The sequence below is a fragment of the Hylobates moloch genome, unplaced genomic scaffold (assembly GCF_009828535.3).
Source record: "Hylobates moloch isolate HMO894 unplaced genomic scaffold, HMol_V3 SCAFFOLD_24, whole genome shotgun sequence".
In the NCBI taxonomy this organism is placed as follows: domain Eukaryota; kingdom Metazoa; phylum Chordata; class Mammalia; order Primates; family Hylobatidae; genus Hylobates; species Hylobates moloch.
Window position 1 is genome coordinate 17,042,194 of NW_026652299.1, and position 17,885 is coordinate 17,060,078.

The window sequence follows — 17,885 nt, forward strand, 5'->3', positions numbered from 1 at the left end:
GGGTGGGCAGAGGGTTGATAGGGAAACTCTTTCACTTTCTACAGTTTTGTACTTCTGCTAAGTTTTAACTTTTTACAATGAGCATATGTTGCTTTCTTTTACAATTAAAAACTTTTTAAAATAAATGGAGAGTATAATATAGAAACTTTTCACAAACTAGTTTGTGCCAAAGCAAATTTGGAAATATTTTCATCTAGTCTTGGGCAGGGTGGGGTTAGTGCATGAAGGGGGACAAGACAGACACTTTAGGGATATGGATCATACTCTGTTTATGGAAATGTTTCTGTGTGTGTTCACTTGGTGAACATTTGTTGAGTGTAACCTTAAGATTTGTGTGCCCTCTTACGTGTGTGTTAAACTTCAATAAAATGTTTATATAAAATATTTCAGGCTTTTAGAGAGGGGTTAAAACATGTGTCAGGTTTGAAATAATGTAATCTCAACAGCATCTGCTGCACTGTACATAGGAGACCGGAAGGGAAGGTTGTCCGCCATCTTTAGGAGGATGATATAAAGTTACATTTTTTTTTTTTTTCCCTGAAAGTTCCCCCATCTTAGCAGTTTCAAAGCTAGAACATGTTTCTCTTTATTTTTCTACTGATGGAGGGGGAAGGAAGGAGGCCTAGGAGGAAGATACAATCTCTGGGAACTGCTTCAGTGGCTGGATGTGAAGGTAGCCACAAATGACCTCATCAGCTCAATTATCTAAGGCTTGAAGAGAGCAGCTAAGCATTTACTCATTTGTTCCTTCAACAACCTTTTCTTTTTTCTGGGCACTTACACTCTGCCTGCATTCTGGTAGATACCTGAAACACTAGGATAAATTAACTATGTTCTTGCCTCAATAAATTTTCCATCATGCAGAAAGAAATTGGTATATTAAAAAAATTAGAGAAATACAGTGTTATAAGGGCTACAGTGGAAGTATGCACAGAGTATCAATAGAGAGAGGGAAAAATCGGAGCCGCTTAGTGGGTGGTTTTTCAGGAGGCGATAACCTAAGGGGTGGCAAGAAGGTGGAATTATCAGAGGTTGGTCACCTGCCTCTTGTAAGGTGTGAGGAAGAGTGAAGTCAAGGGGAGGTATTTCTCAGATCCTGGCTTGAGATGATATGGTGGATGGTGCTGAAATTCTCCAATAAATGGAGGTTGAAGATGCATAGATTTTGGGATTCTGCTTTTGGACATACTGAATTTGAGGAGTGGGCTTACTCAGCAGGAGATGTTCAAGGACAATTGGATTTGTGGGTCTGGGGCGAGAGGCCAGAGGGGTAGGAAGAAAATCATGGAGAATAGATACCATAATTGTTTTTGATACATGAGCAGAAGAAAAGGAAACAATTTTTTGAGCCTATGTAACTCCCTTTTCCCATATCAGATGCAGCTGACTTTGTTCTTTATTCTTTTTAGTCCTCTACTCCTCCACATCTTTGACATTTCCCATGGAGCTGAGTGAGATGACTCATTAGTTCTGCATACTCAGTAGCCCCTAGCAACCTCTGACCGGTTTCAGTACAAACTGTTTAGCCAAGGCAGATCGATTCCTCCCAATATATGTGGTCATTCCAGATAAAAATTTTTATAAATATTTTTATTGTAAAATAGTATTGTAAAAACACAGATACTAAAAATCACAGAAATCAAATGCATGGCTTAATAAATCATTATAAAGCAAGTACCACCCAAATCAAGAAATACAACTCTCCCAGCCACCCCAGAAGTTCCTTCTATATGCCCCATCCAAATTCTTTTCTTCCCCCACAATTAAGCATTATTCAGAGAAAACTGTGGATTTGTACACTTAACAAAATTTTAGCTTATTTTGTTGCAGAATCCTTTATTGCCCACCATTGCTTTTTCCTGAGATGCCCTTCCACCCTTGTAAGTCAGTGTTAGAACTCACCCCCATTAAGCATTTCCAGATTATATGTGTCAAATACCTACTATGTGTAGTCAGTGTACTAAGGAATCCAAGCAAATGTGTCTTAGAACCTGCTCCCTCTCCTTACTGCATTACTAGCTACTTATACTTTATTTGATTTTTCCCTCTTTTGTTAATTTTGTCCTGACATCCTTCTCTTCCTGACTGTATTATAGATTCTTTCAAAGTAGAAACAAGACATACTGCTTGTGTTTTCCAGATCCTTGCCATTCAGAGGCTGGTCTGAACACCAGCAGCACTGGCATCACCAAGGAGCTTGTTAGAACTACAGAAAATTGGACCCCACTCCAGACCTGCGGAATTAAAATCTGCATTTTACCAAGATCGCTAGGTGATTCTTGTGTACTTTCAAGTTAAGAAGCCCTGTCCTTAAGCAGGGCTTTCTTGTGCTTTGCTGTACATTGGAATCACTTGGAGATCTTTCAGAAACATTTAAGCCTGTGTCCCACCCCCAGAGATTCTGAGCAATTTGTTAGGGGTGGGTTGGCTTGAACATCAAGATTTTTAAAAGCATCCTGATAAGGTGACTAACTGTCTCAATTTCCCTGGGACTGAGAGAATTTTCCAGGACATGGAATTTTCAGTGCTAAAACCAGGAATGTCTCGGGCCAACCAGGGTGAGTTTGTTGCCCTATCCCAGGTGATTGTAAAGTTGAGACCCACTGCTGATGAGAATGCACAGCCAAGGCTGGTAATGCAGAACTATGCCGTTCTGTTTAGACCGCAAGTCTCTTAAAGGCTGAAATGACATTTAAACATTCTTTTTGTATGTATATTTTCCAAATGAAGCCTCTTAATAATGCTATAACCAACATGATATTTCTCCAAATGCTCTGTAGTCATACCTCAAGTTTATACTTTTTATTCCATGGTAAAGGGAGTTAATAAATTTAAAATTCACACTTCAGGCATGTGGACATACACATACTTCCCTCTTTCCAAGTGAAGATCTTAGAGCCCTTCCTATAAGTGCTGTTGGAGTTGACCTTGGCAGCCAGCTTAGATACTCCTGTACTGGACAGGTCCTCACTCAGCCCCAGCCCTAGAGTCCATGCCTGCAAGGGTGCCACAACCTAGCTCTTGAGTGTTGCTTATGTTTCTTCAAGACAGGCAAAAGATGAATAATATGTTTATATCTGGTTTTCCAAAGTCCATACAAGAAGCGAAGTAAAGTAAATATACACCTTAACCTGAAATCTCATGGAGCTGTATCAGGTGCAAAAGCCATGCTCTTGGCCATCTGTAGGTTCTTCCATAGAGGCCGTGCATGGTAGTGGATAAAAGCAGACCTCAGGAATGAGATTTGGTTTCCTTATCTTTACAACAGGGATGCTAATAATACCATATCTGATTTATAGGACTATGAGGACTGTGATTTCTTATGTGAGTTTCATTAGAACACTCATGACCCTTAGCAAGTGGCTCCACCAGAGATAACTGTGACGTTTATTCCCAGTGGAGGCTCTTATGTCTAATGTGTTTCCTTTGTCTTCTTGGTCTTCTCTTTCCTATGTATATTCCTGAAATTAGGGCCCTGGGGACATTTACTAAAAATGTTAGTAAATAAGAACAAAAAAAGACAGCACTCAATTTCGTATAGTCTTTCAGTTGTCAGGTTTTATGACCTTGTGCTCTTACCCATATATGACTTTCTTTTATTTTTTATTTTTTTAAATTTTATTTTAGGTTTGGGGGTACATGTGAAGGTTTTTTACGTAGGTAAACACATGTCACCAGGGATGTTGTACAGATTATTTCATCATCCAGGTATTAAGTGCAGTACCCAATAGTTATCTTTGCTGCAGTTGGGCATGGTGGCTCACGCCTGTAGTCCCAACAGTTTGGGAGGCTGAGACGGGCAGATCACTTGAGGTCAGGAGTTGAAGACCAACCTGGATGACATGGTTGGCAGGGGCATGGTGATCCTCAGACCGCAGGTGGAGTGCTCAGGTAAAGGGTGGTAGCAGCTGCACTGAGGCCCTGCCACTGGAGAGGGTGGGGTCATCCTCAGTGGTCACAGCCTGGGCCAGAGGGTAGGAAAACCACATCTCTCTCATGCTCCAGTTCCAGTGGGGCTTGTTCCCCACCTCAGCAGTAGTAGCCTGTTCCTAGTTTATGCCCCTCCCTGGCTGCAGGAGCTCCCACCCAGCTGGTGACTAAGACCAAGCAGCAACTCACACCCTGCTTGTATCCCAGTCTTCTGTCCCAGTGGCACTCACTTCTTGGCACCAACAGCTGCTGCCCACACCTTGCTTGCTTTTTAGCTCTGGCTGTGGGACAACTTCCAGCTTGCTCCTCAGTCCCAGCAGCAACAGGGTCTCTGTAATGCCTCAGTCTTGGCATTGCTGGGCTCCAGGACAGTATGCAGTCTGCCAAAGGCTAGGTCTGAAAATGGCACCTTGCCATAGCTGCTTAGGCTCAGAAAGGGTATGGGACCCAATGTGAGCTCCCTCCCTGGAGTGGTTCCATCCCATGATCTCCCAGCAGTTCCCTATGTTAGTGTCAGGAGTTGGGAGGGTTGGGGGGCTCTCTTGTGGCAGGATTGCAGGATTCCATGGTGGGGATGTGGGCCTCTGAAAGTCACTCACCCTTTCCTTGCCTTGGGAAGTTACTCCTGCTCCCAGTTCATCCCCTCCAGGCAGGCTGTCTCTCTCCCTTCTTACCTGCTTTCTGGTGTTTCTTGTTACTTCTCTATTGAATTCCGACATTCTCTCTTGGATGATGTATTCAAAGTATGACTGTCTATACACACTAAGTGGAAGAGGTGGGCATGAAATGCTTCTAATCAGCCATCTTGAAGCCCCTCCTCAGCTTTCCTTTTTTAGAACAGTTTTAGATTTGCATAAAGTTGAGAAGGTTAGAAAGTTCCATGTAACTTGCACCCAGTTCCCCCATTACTAACATCTCACATGAGTGCACTTTTTTTTACAACTAATAATTGAGACATTACTAAGTGAGGTCCATACTTTATTCAGAATTCCTTGATTTTTACCTAATGTCCTTTTTCTGTTCCAGGATTTCATCCACAAGCCATATTTCAGCTAGTGGTTGTGTCTCCTCAGGATCTTCTTGGCTGTAATGGTCCAGTCTCCCTTTTTATACCAACTGTTTTGTTTGGTTATTTATTTATTTATTTATTGAGACAAAGTCTCGTTCTGTCCCCAGGCTGGAGTGCAGTGGCACAATCTTGGCTCACTGCAGCCTCTGCCTTCTGGGTTAAGCAATTCTCTTGCCTCAGCCTCCCAAGTAGCTGGGATTACAGGCGTGCACCACCAGGCCTGGCTAATTTTTGTATTTTTGGTAAAGACGGGGTTTCACCATGTTTACCAGGCTGGTCTCAAACTCCTGGCCTCAGGTGATCCTTTTGCCTCGGCCTCCCAAAGTGCTGGGATTACAGGCATGAGTCACTGTGCCGGCCCCACCTGTTTTAGATTATTCACTATTGTGATTATGAAATTAATTCATGGCTAATGCATATACACATAGTTGAAAAATCAATATAATGACCTAAATTATAATAGAGGAGGAATAAAAGTAAAGCAATACATAATTAATATTTAAATGCTCACTCAGAGCTACATCAGAGGTCATAAATAAGTAGTCAGATATTTGTACCCATTTATAATTTAAGAACAGAGAGTCAGGCACTCTGGAATATTTTTTACACTTTTTCTTTATATTGCTGTCATTTTGAAACAGGAGCTAAAGAAGTATACACATATGGAATTACTGGGCCTGTGGGCATTATATATGTGTTGATTGCTGAAACAGATACCATGAATGGAACTGGCTTCTGTGTCTTGATTTTCCAAAGTGGTAGACAGAGTACCATCCCTTCCTAGACTTATATAGTAGTTGCATTTCCAGAAATTCCTGTGTGCATTCACAAGATGCAAAAACATTTTGTGTTTATATTTAAAACAAAGTTAAAGTTCCAATGTAATTAGATGCACATTTTAACTGAAGCAAAGGTCAGGTCTGACAAATGAAAGCCATGTGGGACACAGACCAATCTCCTGCATCTGGGGCCACCCCCAACTAAATGTCAGTGGCCCCCTCCTCCCATCATTGTGATGACCAATGAAAGTACCTGCAAATTTCCAAAATGCCCCCTAGGGGGCAGTACCCCTGTGGATTATGGTGGGCAGAGGTTGACAAGGCAGATGGGCCTTTGTTTGTTCATCTGTGAAATGAGGACAGTAGTAGCGGAATGAGGGAGGCAATGCATGTAAAACACTCAGCTAGGTACCCGGCACATGGTATGTCCTCCAAAAATGTAAGCTAGTGGTATCTTCCAGTTAATCAGCAGAGATTGTTTGAGGGGACACTGTGTCCCTGATGCCCAGGTAGGTGTGTGTGAGGAATGCACATCAGGCAAGCACTACTATCCCTGCTCCATACATGAAATAAATGGTGAATTATTAATCAATTACAGTTTAGAAAAAGGAGCACCCAGAGGGGAGCTAGAGTCAGAGAAATCTTTCTGGAGAAGACAAAAGTGGCTTGTTTAATCAGGGCAGCTAGAACATGATGGGAAATATATTTATTCCATGAATAACAAACAACTTCTAGATCCTTGCTTCTCAAAGTGTGGTCTTCAGATCTGCAGCATCAGCAGCATTGGGAGGTTTGTTAGAAACAGAATCTCAGCCTGGTGGAAAACAAAAAAAAAAGAAACTTTTAGTGTGAGGAATGCAAGCCCCTTTACATTATCAGCCCCAGAGACTTACTGGAATGAAACAGCAGCAAGTGACAACCATTTGAGTGAAATAATGATCTCTAGAAGCCACTGACTATGTGAGCTCTAGACTAATTTATGCCAAATAGCCATAAAATGGCCATACACTGGACGCCATAACTCCTACCCGACAGTTCAACAATCTATAGCCAATCACTAACCCAAGTTATCTCTGCAAACCAATGAGGATTCCCCTCACACAACTTTATATCGGCCCTCTCTTTGCTCTCTTTGCCTTTAAAAACCTGCTTATAACAAAGGCTAATGGAGCACTCCTCAAGGCACCTTAGAAACGTCCTGGGTAGCTGTCCTCATTTGGGCTCAAGCAAATTCTTTCAATTATATTTTGTGCCTCAGCCTCTTCCTTTTAGGTTGACAGCCTCTATCCCAGACTAACTAAATTAGAATCAGCATTTTAAGAAGAATTGCGGGTGTTCATTGCCACACTCACCTTTGAGACGTACTAGACTTACAGAACCAACTGAGGAACCACAGGAAAGAATAATGATACCAGCTCCTTTGGTGAGAATCTGCTGCAGACTGTGTGTGTGTGTGTGTGTGTGTGTGTGTGTGAAGGGCACAGAGCTAGATGGTCCATATTGTGGAGAGTAATCATAAAGGGTAGTTGCAGAATAATTGACATCAGAACGTGTGTTGGAGGCCGGGGGGCGAGAGGGGTTTAATGGAAGGTTACCAGCCAGATCCCAGATCTATTGAACCAGAATCTCAGAGAGCCAGGGAGGAATAATTTTTATTTTATTTTATTTTTTTTTGAGGCGGAGTCTCGTTCTGTCACCCGGGCTGGAGTGCAGTGGCCGGATCTCAGCTCATTGCAAGCTCCGCCTCCTGCGTTCACGTCATTCTCCTGCCTCAGCCTCCTGAGTAGCCGGGACTACAGGCACCCGCCACCACTCCCGGCTAATTTTCTGTATTTTTAGTAGAGATGGGGTTTCACCATGTTAGCCAGGATGGTCTCGATCTCCTGACGACGTGATCTGCCCACCTCGGCCTCCCAAAATGCTGGGATTACAAGCATGAGCCACCACACCTGGCCAATTTTTTTTAAGCCCCCAGATGACTCTTAGAATGGGGAAAGACCTTACAAAATACCCATGCCAAGGTCCCAGCCAAGAACGATCACGTTAAATATGATATCAGAATCTCTAGCAGTCGAAGCTTCGGTATTTTTGTTCTTAGACTCCCCAGGTGATACTTTGAGAGCCATTGACGGGGGATTAAATGGGACAGATTGGAGGAAAAATGTGGAGGAGATGGCTTGCAAATATATTTGAAGGATGTTCTACCTTAGAGGATAGAACCAGGATTAATGCGTAGAGATTTTGATTGTCTTTATCCAAGTAATCATAGCATTTTTCTTTTTCTTTGCAGCAGGAAGGGATCTTTGAAATGACCTAGTTCAACTCTTTCAATTTGTAGTTGAAGAAATTAGTGGTCAACAAGGTAAAGTAAGTTGGTCAAGGTCAACTCAGATCTTCTCATTCCAATCCAGCAACAACAACAATAACAGCAGCAACAAAATAAAGTAAGACCCCTCTCCCCATTTCTGGTGATATTTCCAGTGCACCACAAAGGCATTTAAATCCTACTCTCATTTCAATCACAAGCAAAGCAGACAAGAAAAAGGAAAAGGGTGACTCTTCAAGAAATGAGGAGGACTCCTTTAAATGAGGAATTGACATTTTGGAGTACCCAGATTAAATTCAGAGACTGAATCAATCTAAAGTCGAAAGCCGGACTCTAGAGCTTGGATGTTGATACCATTGAAACGGTAGAGGCAGAAAAGATGTGATACCTTTCCTCCCCATCATAAGGGGCCCGGCTAACATGCTTATAACAAAAGATAGCTTAATAAGGGAAAAGCGTAACAAATTTATTGAATCAAAGTTTTATGTGATACAGAAGCCTTCAGAAATGAAGATGCAAAGACTCAGGGAAAACTGCCTGCTTTTATGCTTAGATTCAGTGGAGAATGGATAGCCTTATAGAAATGTGATTGGACAAAGGGTGTGATCTAATGGTAATAGACTGAGGGGTGAACCCAGCGAGGCCTGTTCAGATTCTTCTTGGCCTCTCTGTACAGTATGTATAGAGCAGGACCTCTTCTGGAATGAGGGTCTTAGGATCTACTATCAGACAAGGTAGGTCTGAGTATTTCTTCATGGCCAGCTCCTACACAGAAAGGCAGAGGACCAGGGAGGTTGGAGTACTATTTCTAGGTTGTATGACCACCGTGGGGGAGAGGAATTCTGGTTTCTATGAATTGCTTAGTGGGGAGAAAGTCGGGCGGGAGACAGACTTTGTTTCTAAGGCGGCTTCAGAGGCCTGTTTAGTTTTTTAGTTCAAACTTAGCATACCAAAGTGCCATACGTTGGGGTATACTTTTCTGAGCCTCAACGAATCCAAGCTGAATTTATTAAACAGCAGGTCCTCTTTTGCTTCTCTCTGGGCATCAAGAGAGCTGGCGTGTGCCCTGCGGTGGCCTCTAACTGGTGAGATCAGCCCCACCGCACAAAATGAATTAGGAGCTGCAGGGGTCAGAGTTGGGGAGACTTCTCGTAGAAGGGAGGCTTCCATGGATTTCTGAAGATCACACAAGACTTAGATGAGCAGGGGAGCGAACTGTATGGGACAAAGGCCCAGGAAGAGTCGAAATGGGGAAGCCTCGGAGTTCAAGCATCTTCTAGAGCGCCCGCTGTCCTAAAGATACCCCATCCCTGGCTAAATGGGTACTCCAGGGAGAAACTGGGTGGAGAGTTAAAGCTCCAAGAAGGACGGAGAGCGACGGGCTTGGGGACAGATGAACCCTTTTTCCGTGGATGAGCAGCGAGAATGGAGGCCCAGGCGAAGACCCTGTACAGCCTCTGAAGCCTGTGCAGGTCCAGAAGAGAAAGATGACAAATTAGGGGCGCTGTCTGCTACCCACGCGCGGCCGCGGGCTTCGCGGACCGCAGAGGAATCCAGTGGGAGGGGTCCTCTCTGGGCACCATCCCGCGGCGCGGGTGGGGCGGGTGCCCGCTACGCCCTAGCCAAGCTCTGCCAGGGCCGCCTGTGGGTCCCCACGCTGGGTTCCTCCCTCTCGTCCGCCTCGGTGCGCCGGCTCCCGCGCCCGGGCCTCGGGGCGGGTCCCTGCCGCCCGCACCTGCCCCCAGGGGCGGAGCGCGGCGGCGACAACGCGGTCCCAGCCTCCGCCACCGGCCGCGGAGCCGCGCGGCTCTCCGCTCGTCCCCGCCCCCGCCCGTGCACCTCCACTCCTCGGCGCCAGCCCGCCCTCCCTCTCTGTCCACGCGGCCAGTCCGTCCGCTCCTGCGCCCGCCAGAGCCGCGGCGCCTAGCACTTCTGACTCGAGTCCCCGCCGCGCTTGTCGTCGCCGCCGCCGGGATCTGCAGCCCCGCGCCATGCAGCCGCCCGCGGGCATCCAGCGCCGCAGCTCCCAGGGGCCAGCAGTCCCGCCGCCTCCCCGGGGCCACGCGCCACCGGCCGCCGCCCCCGGCCCGGCCCCGCTGAGCTCCCCGGCGCGTGAGCAGCCCCAGCTGGAGGAGGAGCGGCAGGTGCGGATCAGCGAGAGCGGCCAGTTCAGCGACGGGCTGGAGGACCGAGGTGAGCGCGCGCCGCCCGACCCGGCCGGCGACGAGGGTGGCTGCTCGGGGCCCGCCTCTCCCCACTCGCGGGCTGCGCTGGGCGAGGCGCGGGGCTCGGAGCGCGCGGGGGCGCGGAGCCCCGACTTCCCGGCGAGAACGCCGCGAGCCGAGAGCGGCAGCCCCACCTTCTGCGGCCGGCACCGCCTCGGCTGCGGTTCCTTCCCTCGAAGCCTTCAGGCCGACCCCGCCTGTACTCGCGCCCTCCTCTCCGCCAGCTCCAGGCCCTTCGGCGCCCACGGGAAAAGTTTGCGGGAGGCATTTTTTGCGGTCAGAGTCGAGCGCTTCTGGGCCACTCCGGGCCCTACTCAGCTCGGAGGGACCCGGGCTCGTTGCATCCTCCTTTCCGTAGTCCCCTGCGGCTCCGCCGGCTGCCTGGGAGAACTTCCCTCTGCGGGTGTAGCCGCGGGATGTCCCTCGGCGGCCGCCGGCTGCCCGCCCTGGCGAAGGGCGCAAGGAGGGGAGCGAGCCGGGACTCGGGCGGCCTCTGGTCTCGGGCAGTCCCCGATTCTCATCGCGGACCCAGGTCACGGTGGGTCCCTGCCCCGTCGTCTCATGATGGGGCAGAGGAATGGGACATTTGGATTTGGGCCACCAACCTCATCTGGATGGATGCCACTGAAACCTGATGGTTCCGGAGGGCGCGTCTGCAGACCCTTCAGAGCCACCCTCCACTGACACTGGCCTGGAGGTCCGCACACTTGCCTCTGCTGGGAGACCACATTCTGCCTCCGACCGACTGCCGATGCCCCCTTGAGTCGCCAGTGTAGGACGGGAGAGACTCCCTGCTCATTCCCGCGTCTCTCTCCTCCATCCCTTCCGCATTTCCTTTGGGCTTGGATTCTTTGCAGAGGGAGCCCTGTTCTTGGCCGCGTCTGCACCTTTTCTACTTCTTGCTGAATCCGAATCCAAATTGTCCCCCTCAGAACGAATCTGTGGTTCTGCTAAAACCGTTTAGTGGCCAAAGCGGGATTCTTGCAGCCAGGCCCTTCAGGGGAAGCCGGCTCTTTGCACCTCCACCCACTTTTCTTGGAAGCCTTATTTTGTTGGCTGTGGCGGGTTTTTATATTTTAGACTTAGCAGGTTTCTGTCCTATTCTTAGTATCTCCTGTACATTTTTATTCCGGTTTAGTGTTCGGATGCACGATCTCTTTCTCCTTAGAAATTCTAAACTGTAGCATGTGAAATAAAATGACATGGAAACGGCAGTTCCCAGAGAATCTGCCTAGATGCTCAGCGAGAACTGGAGCTGCTCCAGTGGCAACGAATTCTGCACCTCTGTTGCAGTTTCTCGCCCTGTTCTCACATGACTAGATGCCATTTAAGAGGTGAGGACAGGGGACATCACGAGCACGGGGCAAAACCTCTCACTTTTATTATAGGATGTGTCATTACCTTTGCCCCTCTCCAGCTAATATTGTAGGATTTAAAAATTCCATATTGAAGAAAGACAGAAGCCTGGGTTGAGCTTATTTTTGTAGCATTGCAGGTCATCTGTATGAGCTAGCCTGTTTCTCCCTACCCCACAAAATGATAGGAGGGAAAACAGTGCTAGGGTGAGTTCATATTTAGCATCATTTTGTAGTTCATGTTCAAGTGTAAAAAGCCCTTCTGAATTCATTCTTAAGGTTATTTTTCTCTGGTCAACAGAATTTCATTTTCCATTATATGATAGCATGAAAGCATTGACTGTTCATAAACTGTCACTGTTTGAGAGCGTGGCATATCACACACAGCCTCTGTGTTAGGATGAACCCCATTCCCCAAAGAACCCGGTGCTGTGTATCATTGAGAGCTGAACGTCAATGTGACATTCTTTTGTTTGACCTCTTCCTGATGGCAACCAGTATGTGGTGAATAAGTGATTTTTTTAAGTAAACCAGAACGTTACCTGGGGAGGTTTATTGTAAGATTTTGTGTTTGTTGTTTCTGTTATTTTTTTTTTCTTGTGGGGCTGCATGTTTCCAATATTGATTTTTATATCCTTTGGGAATGGGTTGAGTGCAGCTACCTCTTTCCTGCTGGTGAGAGGAATTGGGGAGGAGGAAGCCCCAGCACTTGCCTGCTGTGTGTCTCTGCATCCTGCCTGGCTTGCTTTCTTTCAGGCCTAAATACCTACAGGCTGTCTGTAGAGGGGTTGAGGGGTACCTCGGATCTGCACCTGTATTTGGCATTCTCTTTTGTCCTAACTCCCTTTGGAGCTATCAGGATATTTTTCCAGACCACGGTCAACTCTCATCAAAGGTTTGCTTTAAAATCTAGTGTTTTCAGACTTTGGAGGCATTTGTGCCTTAGAAGTGATGTGGGCTGGTTCTCAGAAACCTAGCTAGCTCAGAATGTCGGTAACTGCAGTGCTGTCAGGTTGAACTTAAAGTTCAGGGGGCAAGAGCTCTGTGGCCTAAGACCTTTAGGGACTAAACACAAAAATTAGGCCAGGTTTATCTTAATCATTCTTCCCATCCCCCTTGAATACCTTTTCTTCTCCCCACAAGTATTTTCCCATCATTCCATCCATAACCTCAGGGCCCAGCTTAGCCTTAGATAATTATATGTGTCAGCATTTCCCACTACTTCCCCATCTAACAAAATTTCCCTTTCTTCAGAGAGTTCAAGCTTGACAAACTTAGGAGAAAGGAATTGGAACTAATGCATACTAGTGTAGAAATAACTGATGGCTTCAGCCTCTCCACATATATTTGTACCTTTCCCCTCTCCAAAATAAATAAAGGATCAGTCTCTCATTAGTACTATGCTTAGTATTCCCAGGCCAAAATTGCAAATATATGAAATTTGAGTGAGTTTAGAAATTCAAATATGGGGGCCAGCTATGGGTAGGGAGGATCCAGCCCTGCCTGCAAATCCGAGGCCTGTCGTAGCTTCTCTAGGCTGTCCTGTCTCTTCAGGCTGCCTTTCTTCCAGCTTTAAAGCACAGCATTCTGAAAACATTAGGAATTCTCACTACGTCTTTGTGACTTGTGAGTGTGCCTGCATCCAACATGAGTGTGGAGGTACCTGTGTGTGGAACATTCACTAGGAACTGAGTCTTTATACATCACCGTACTCCACTTCCCCTTGAGGAGTGCAAAGTTTTCCATTCTTAGCATCGGCTATATTTTTAGAAAGGAAAATCAGCAGAAAATAAGCAAAGGTTGAATAGAAATGGGAAAGTCCTTCCATTTTTGGACAGTCTTCCCATTGTACTTATTCCATTTTATTTTTTAATTTTAAAAATTGCACGGAGGAGGCACACACAGGCCCAGATCTGGGGAAGAAGTACTGGTCGTAATGCTGAGAAGTCCCAAGTGCCACCTTAGCGGGACAGTCCAGCTGTCCTGGGCTGTCATCTGAAACTCCTCCAGGGGGCTGCTGTTTCACTGGTGGGTGAAGCATGTAGATTGGTCCGCATGTGTGGTCAGGACCAGTTAGTTATATTATTGAAACTAGCTGACTTTGGATGGAAAAATAAATGTTACGCGGCTGAAGAAAATGGGCATCATTGTCATTCCTCTTAGAAAATGAAATCTACTTCTCAAAGGAACCTTGTTTTTACCTCAGTGGATGACAATCTGGAGATTGTTGCTATCAAAATACCTAGCAAACAAACTGCTTATTTGATCCAGTACTTAAATGTTATAGCTTCATTTCTCCTGAAAATCAATTGGCCACGATGAAAGGAATATTTTTATATCATTTGGGAAAAGGGACATAAATTATTAAGGGTGCGTGGAATCTGCTCATTCTAGGATAGGGCTATAACTGGTGATTGTATAGTTGAAAACTGGAATAGGGTGGTTTTTGGCAGCTAAGGAAGATATAGACAAAGGGACATGCTATATTTTTATTTAAATTACTTGTACCTGGGCAGAATTTGACAAGAGAGAAGTTATTTATCTTTTCCCTCCAAGTCCACTCAGAAAGGAAGGTTTGGGGAGATTTTTACAGAGAGAGGATGGTGATGGTGTTTATGCCCAACATTTGCATTTTCATCTCCCTTTTGATTCTGTGTAAGCCTGTAGGTTTCAATTATTTAAAAATCTCTAGGCTGTGAGCTGGGCTCACTCAGCAACCTTCTTGACATTCTGGCTTGTTTTGCTCAGGACTTGTTCAGTGATGCTGGAGTCTGGGTTATAAATGGAACTGAGAAGTTTTAGCAGGGTCCTGGCTTTAACTTTTGATCAGGATGCGGTTTTTGGCAACCAGAGGCTTAGTGTGGTACTCAGTTGGATGAATGAGATGGTGTCTTTTACGTGATGCGTAGGTGTGATATGTCTCACACTGTGTGATATGTTACAACTTGGTACCTGAGCTTTCACTACCAATTTCTTCATTCTTTGGAGCTGCTCTGATGAAGCTGCTCAACCTCTGAAAGTTGTATTGTGGGTTGTTTCACTAGAGATGGTGTAATAAGCTCCTGTTTATGTAAATGCATAGCTGAAAATTTGGTACTCTGTGCAACTAAGAGATGCTGTATGTGATCTATAGTCAAAGGAGAAGGATAAACATAGAAATCAAGACCATTCTGAAAACATTTTAGTCTTTGACCCCAGGCAGTTGTGGGTATTGCCTGGGAGTTGTCATGAATTTCTGTTGTTGTCAAGGACTCTCCATGTTGAAAGCATAGGAAATAAAAATAAAATTTGTCTTATACATGGCCTACCTGGGAAGCTACCTCTAGTTTTAGTAGGTTTGCCCCACTTTAATATTCTGAGAATTTTTTGACATGTGCTTGCTAAAAAGGATGTGTATACTATAGAGCAGAAAAAGGAGGGAAGGAAATGTGGCATATAATGTGGGCCTGGAGATTCTTGCTGGATGTGGTTAAAGAGAAATGGTTCTTCTCCTCCTGATTGTTGTGGGAGCAGTGAGGTCATTTGTAGACTGACTCCTTGCTTTGGGCAAAACCCAGTCCACCAGTTGGGACTGTGCTGGTGAATCAATGCAAATCAATGCTCACAGCTGAGGAGCCTGAAGGCTCGGCTGAATGTGGGTGGTTTGTGCTGTTTTCCTAACAGAAAGGTCTTGTGGGCAGGAACAGCATCTACCTGAGGCCAAGCAACATAACACAGGGGCAAAGGAATGGTCTGGTGTGATATGTCAAGGAGTGGTGGGGTCTGTGGAGTTCTTCGAAAGAGGACAGCTGCTGTTACCCTGCAGAAATACACGGCCCATATTGTCAGAGCCTGTGATTTTTCAAGGGGTGCCAGAAAGCTTGATTTTCATGTGAAATCTAATTGTTAAAACACAGTGTCGGCCAAACAAAACACGTCTTGGCCCACGGGCTGTTAGTTTGCAATCTTTGGGTAAGAAATTGTAGCTCTTGCTGTGGGTTTCTTAGTAAGGAAATGTCTAACTTCCCTTTCTCCTTGTTTTTGTCAGGCTTACTAGAAAGCAGCACCCGCCTGAAACCTCACGAAGCCCAGAACTACAGGAAGAAGGCATTGTGGGTGTCCTGGTTCTCCATCATTGTCACCCTGGCCCTCGCGGTGGCTGCCTTTAGTGAGTATCAAGGGTCTCGTCGGCCAATATATGCTGCTGTTGCCCGTTTTATTCTCTAATTCCTGTGGGATGTGCTTTTGCTTTTAGTTGACTACTATTGATGAGTAAATTTTTTTTTTTTTTTGAGACGGAGTCTCGCTCTGTCACCCAGGCTGGAGTGCAGTGGCGCAATCTCGGCTCACTGCAAGCTCCGCCTCCCGGGTTCACGCCATTCTCCTGCCTCAGCCTCTCCAAGTAGCTGGGACTACAGGCGCCCGCCACCACGCCCGGCTAATTTTTTGTATTTTTAGTAGAGACGGGGTTTCACCGTGGTCTCGATCTCCTGACCTCGTGATCCGCCCGCCTCGGCCTCCCAAAGTGCTGGGATTACAAGCGTGAGCCACCGCGCCCGGCGAGTAAATTTTTTTAGATGGTTGGATAGTCAGGGTACTTACAAATTAGTAAAATAGATTCTCGTCTCTGCAGAGGAAAGGGTGGTAAGAAGATGAGGTGGAGAGTGACTGGGAGCCTTGGCTCTCATCAGTATGCGGGCTTGTGGAGGTAGATGCTGGCTGCTAGCTGAATAGTGAAAATACTCTTGGTGGATGCCTTCAGCTTGGGCTGACACGTGACACATATATATCCTTAAGATTCTTATTCTGAGCCTAATGCAAGAAGATGGATGCAGTATTGCAGTGAGCCCTCTCCTTTTCCCTGATCATATCTGTGTAAGGCTTGGAGGAAAATCCTATGCACACTTTAGTGAAAGGAAAATGGGAAGGTCGTCTCTCAAGTTTTCAGTGGCCATGGAAACAAAAACATGTATTACAATTAAGAAAAACTAAGGAAGTGGAACGGTTTCTGCCAGATAATCCTGTTTGGGGGTTAGGAAGGCCGATGGCATGTGTTTTCTGGACTAACATTTTGCAGCCTATGGAAATGTACGTGTGCTATTTATTCTTATGAATTGTGCAATGACTCACAAGCCTGAGCAGTGTCAGTTACAGCTCAACCTTGGTAGAAACCCGTGGTGGTTTTTTTTTGTTTTTTTTTTATGCTGGGGAAAAGACTGCATTTTGTGACGAATTTATTACCTAACAGAAAGATCTGTTTTCTCAGTGATAGGCATCACACAAGGTGTCTCCTGTGACAACACTCAGATTAGGAGAAAAAAGCACACGTCTGCTAGAAGACAAGCTATGTGTATGTGTGTTGTTTAAAATTCTATTCTGCAAGGTTAGATCTGCTGCTGGAAGTTGGGGTTGGCTCCCAAGAGGGAATATTAAAATTTGACCAAATGCTCCCTGCAAAACTAGGCATATATTACTTGAAGCAATTTATATTGGAAACACTGCACCATATCTTGGCTCTAAAACAGCCAAACATTTAGAAGTGGAGGGCAATGCATTCCAGAGTATAAACATTTTTACTGGTGAGCCAGAAATCTAATCAAGGGGAATTCTGATTCCTGAAAATAGCTACTCCTTCCCCTTGCCCCCACTTTTTTAATGCTGTAACAAGAATAACAAGCTGGATTGATGTCCCTAGGGGATAATTTGGTTGCGGTGGCTGGCGGAGGACTTTGGATCAGACACCATAATTTACATATGTAAAGAAAAAGGAAAGGAATGAAGGGAGGCAATTTACAAACAGAATAATAGTAACTCAGACGTGTCCATGTGCCTGGTAAAGCTGTTTTGATTTGTCACGTGGGTGTTTGAATGAGGACCTGAATGTGAAGAAATATTGGGCAAGTCTTTCTTCTAGGAGAGTAATATTACATTGGACGTACTTAAGTCTCATAATAGACAAAAATTATGAGGAAATTTTGGTTTCACGTGTTACACCTGATCAGTTGGGTTATCTTAAAAATGTTGTTCATTTCCTTTAATAAAGACGGTTGCATAGTGCATACAGAATTAGAATGTTGCTTTGTGAAAAGGGCTTCTCTTTCTTTTTCTTCTAAAAATGATTTTACACCTTCATTGCAGCAAGTATTTAATTTAAATCCTCTAACTTCTAGCTGATAAAATGTTGGTATTGGCATGTAATATCATGATTTGTGTTATCTATAG

The 17,885-nt window shown here is 45.6% G+C and overlaps 1 protein-coding gene across 1 annotated transcript in view; it reads left to right on the plus strand.

Moving 5' to 3' along the window:
• Positions 1-9,837: 9,837 nt before the first annotated feature.
• The window catches only part of TMEM163 (transmembrane protein 163), a 259,455-nt gene continuing 251,407 nt past the window's right edge, over positions 9,838-17,885 (plus strand). Inside the window, exons 1-2 of the mRNA XM_032145642.2 lie at positions 9,838-10,297; positions 15,712-15,831. Of these exons, the coding sequence (XP_032001533.1) occupies positions 10,096-10,297; positions 15,712-15,831 (322 nt within the window). The 5' untranslated portion in view covers positions 9,838-10,095. The remainder of the gene's footprint in view (positions 10,298-15,711; positions 15,832-17,885) is intronic.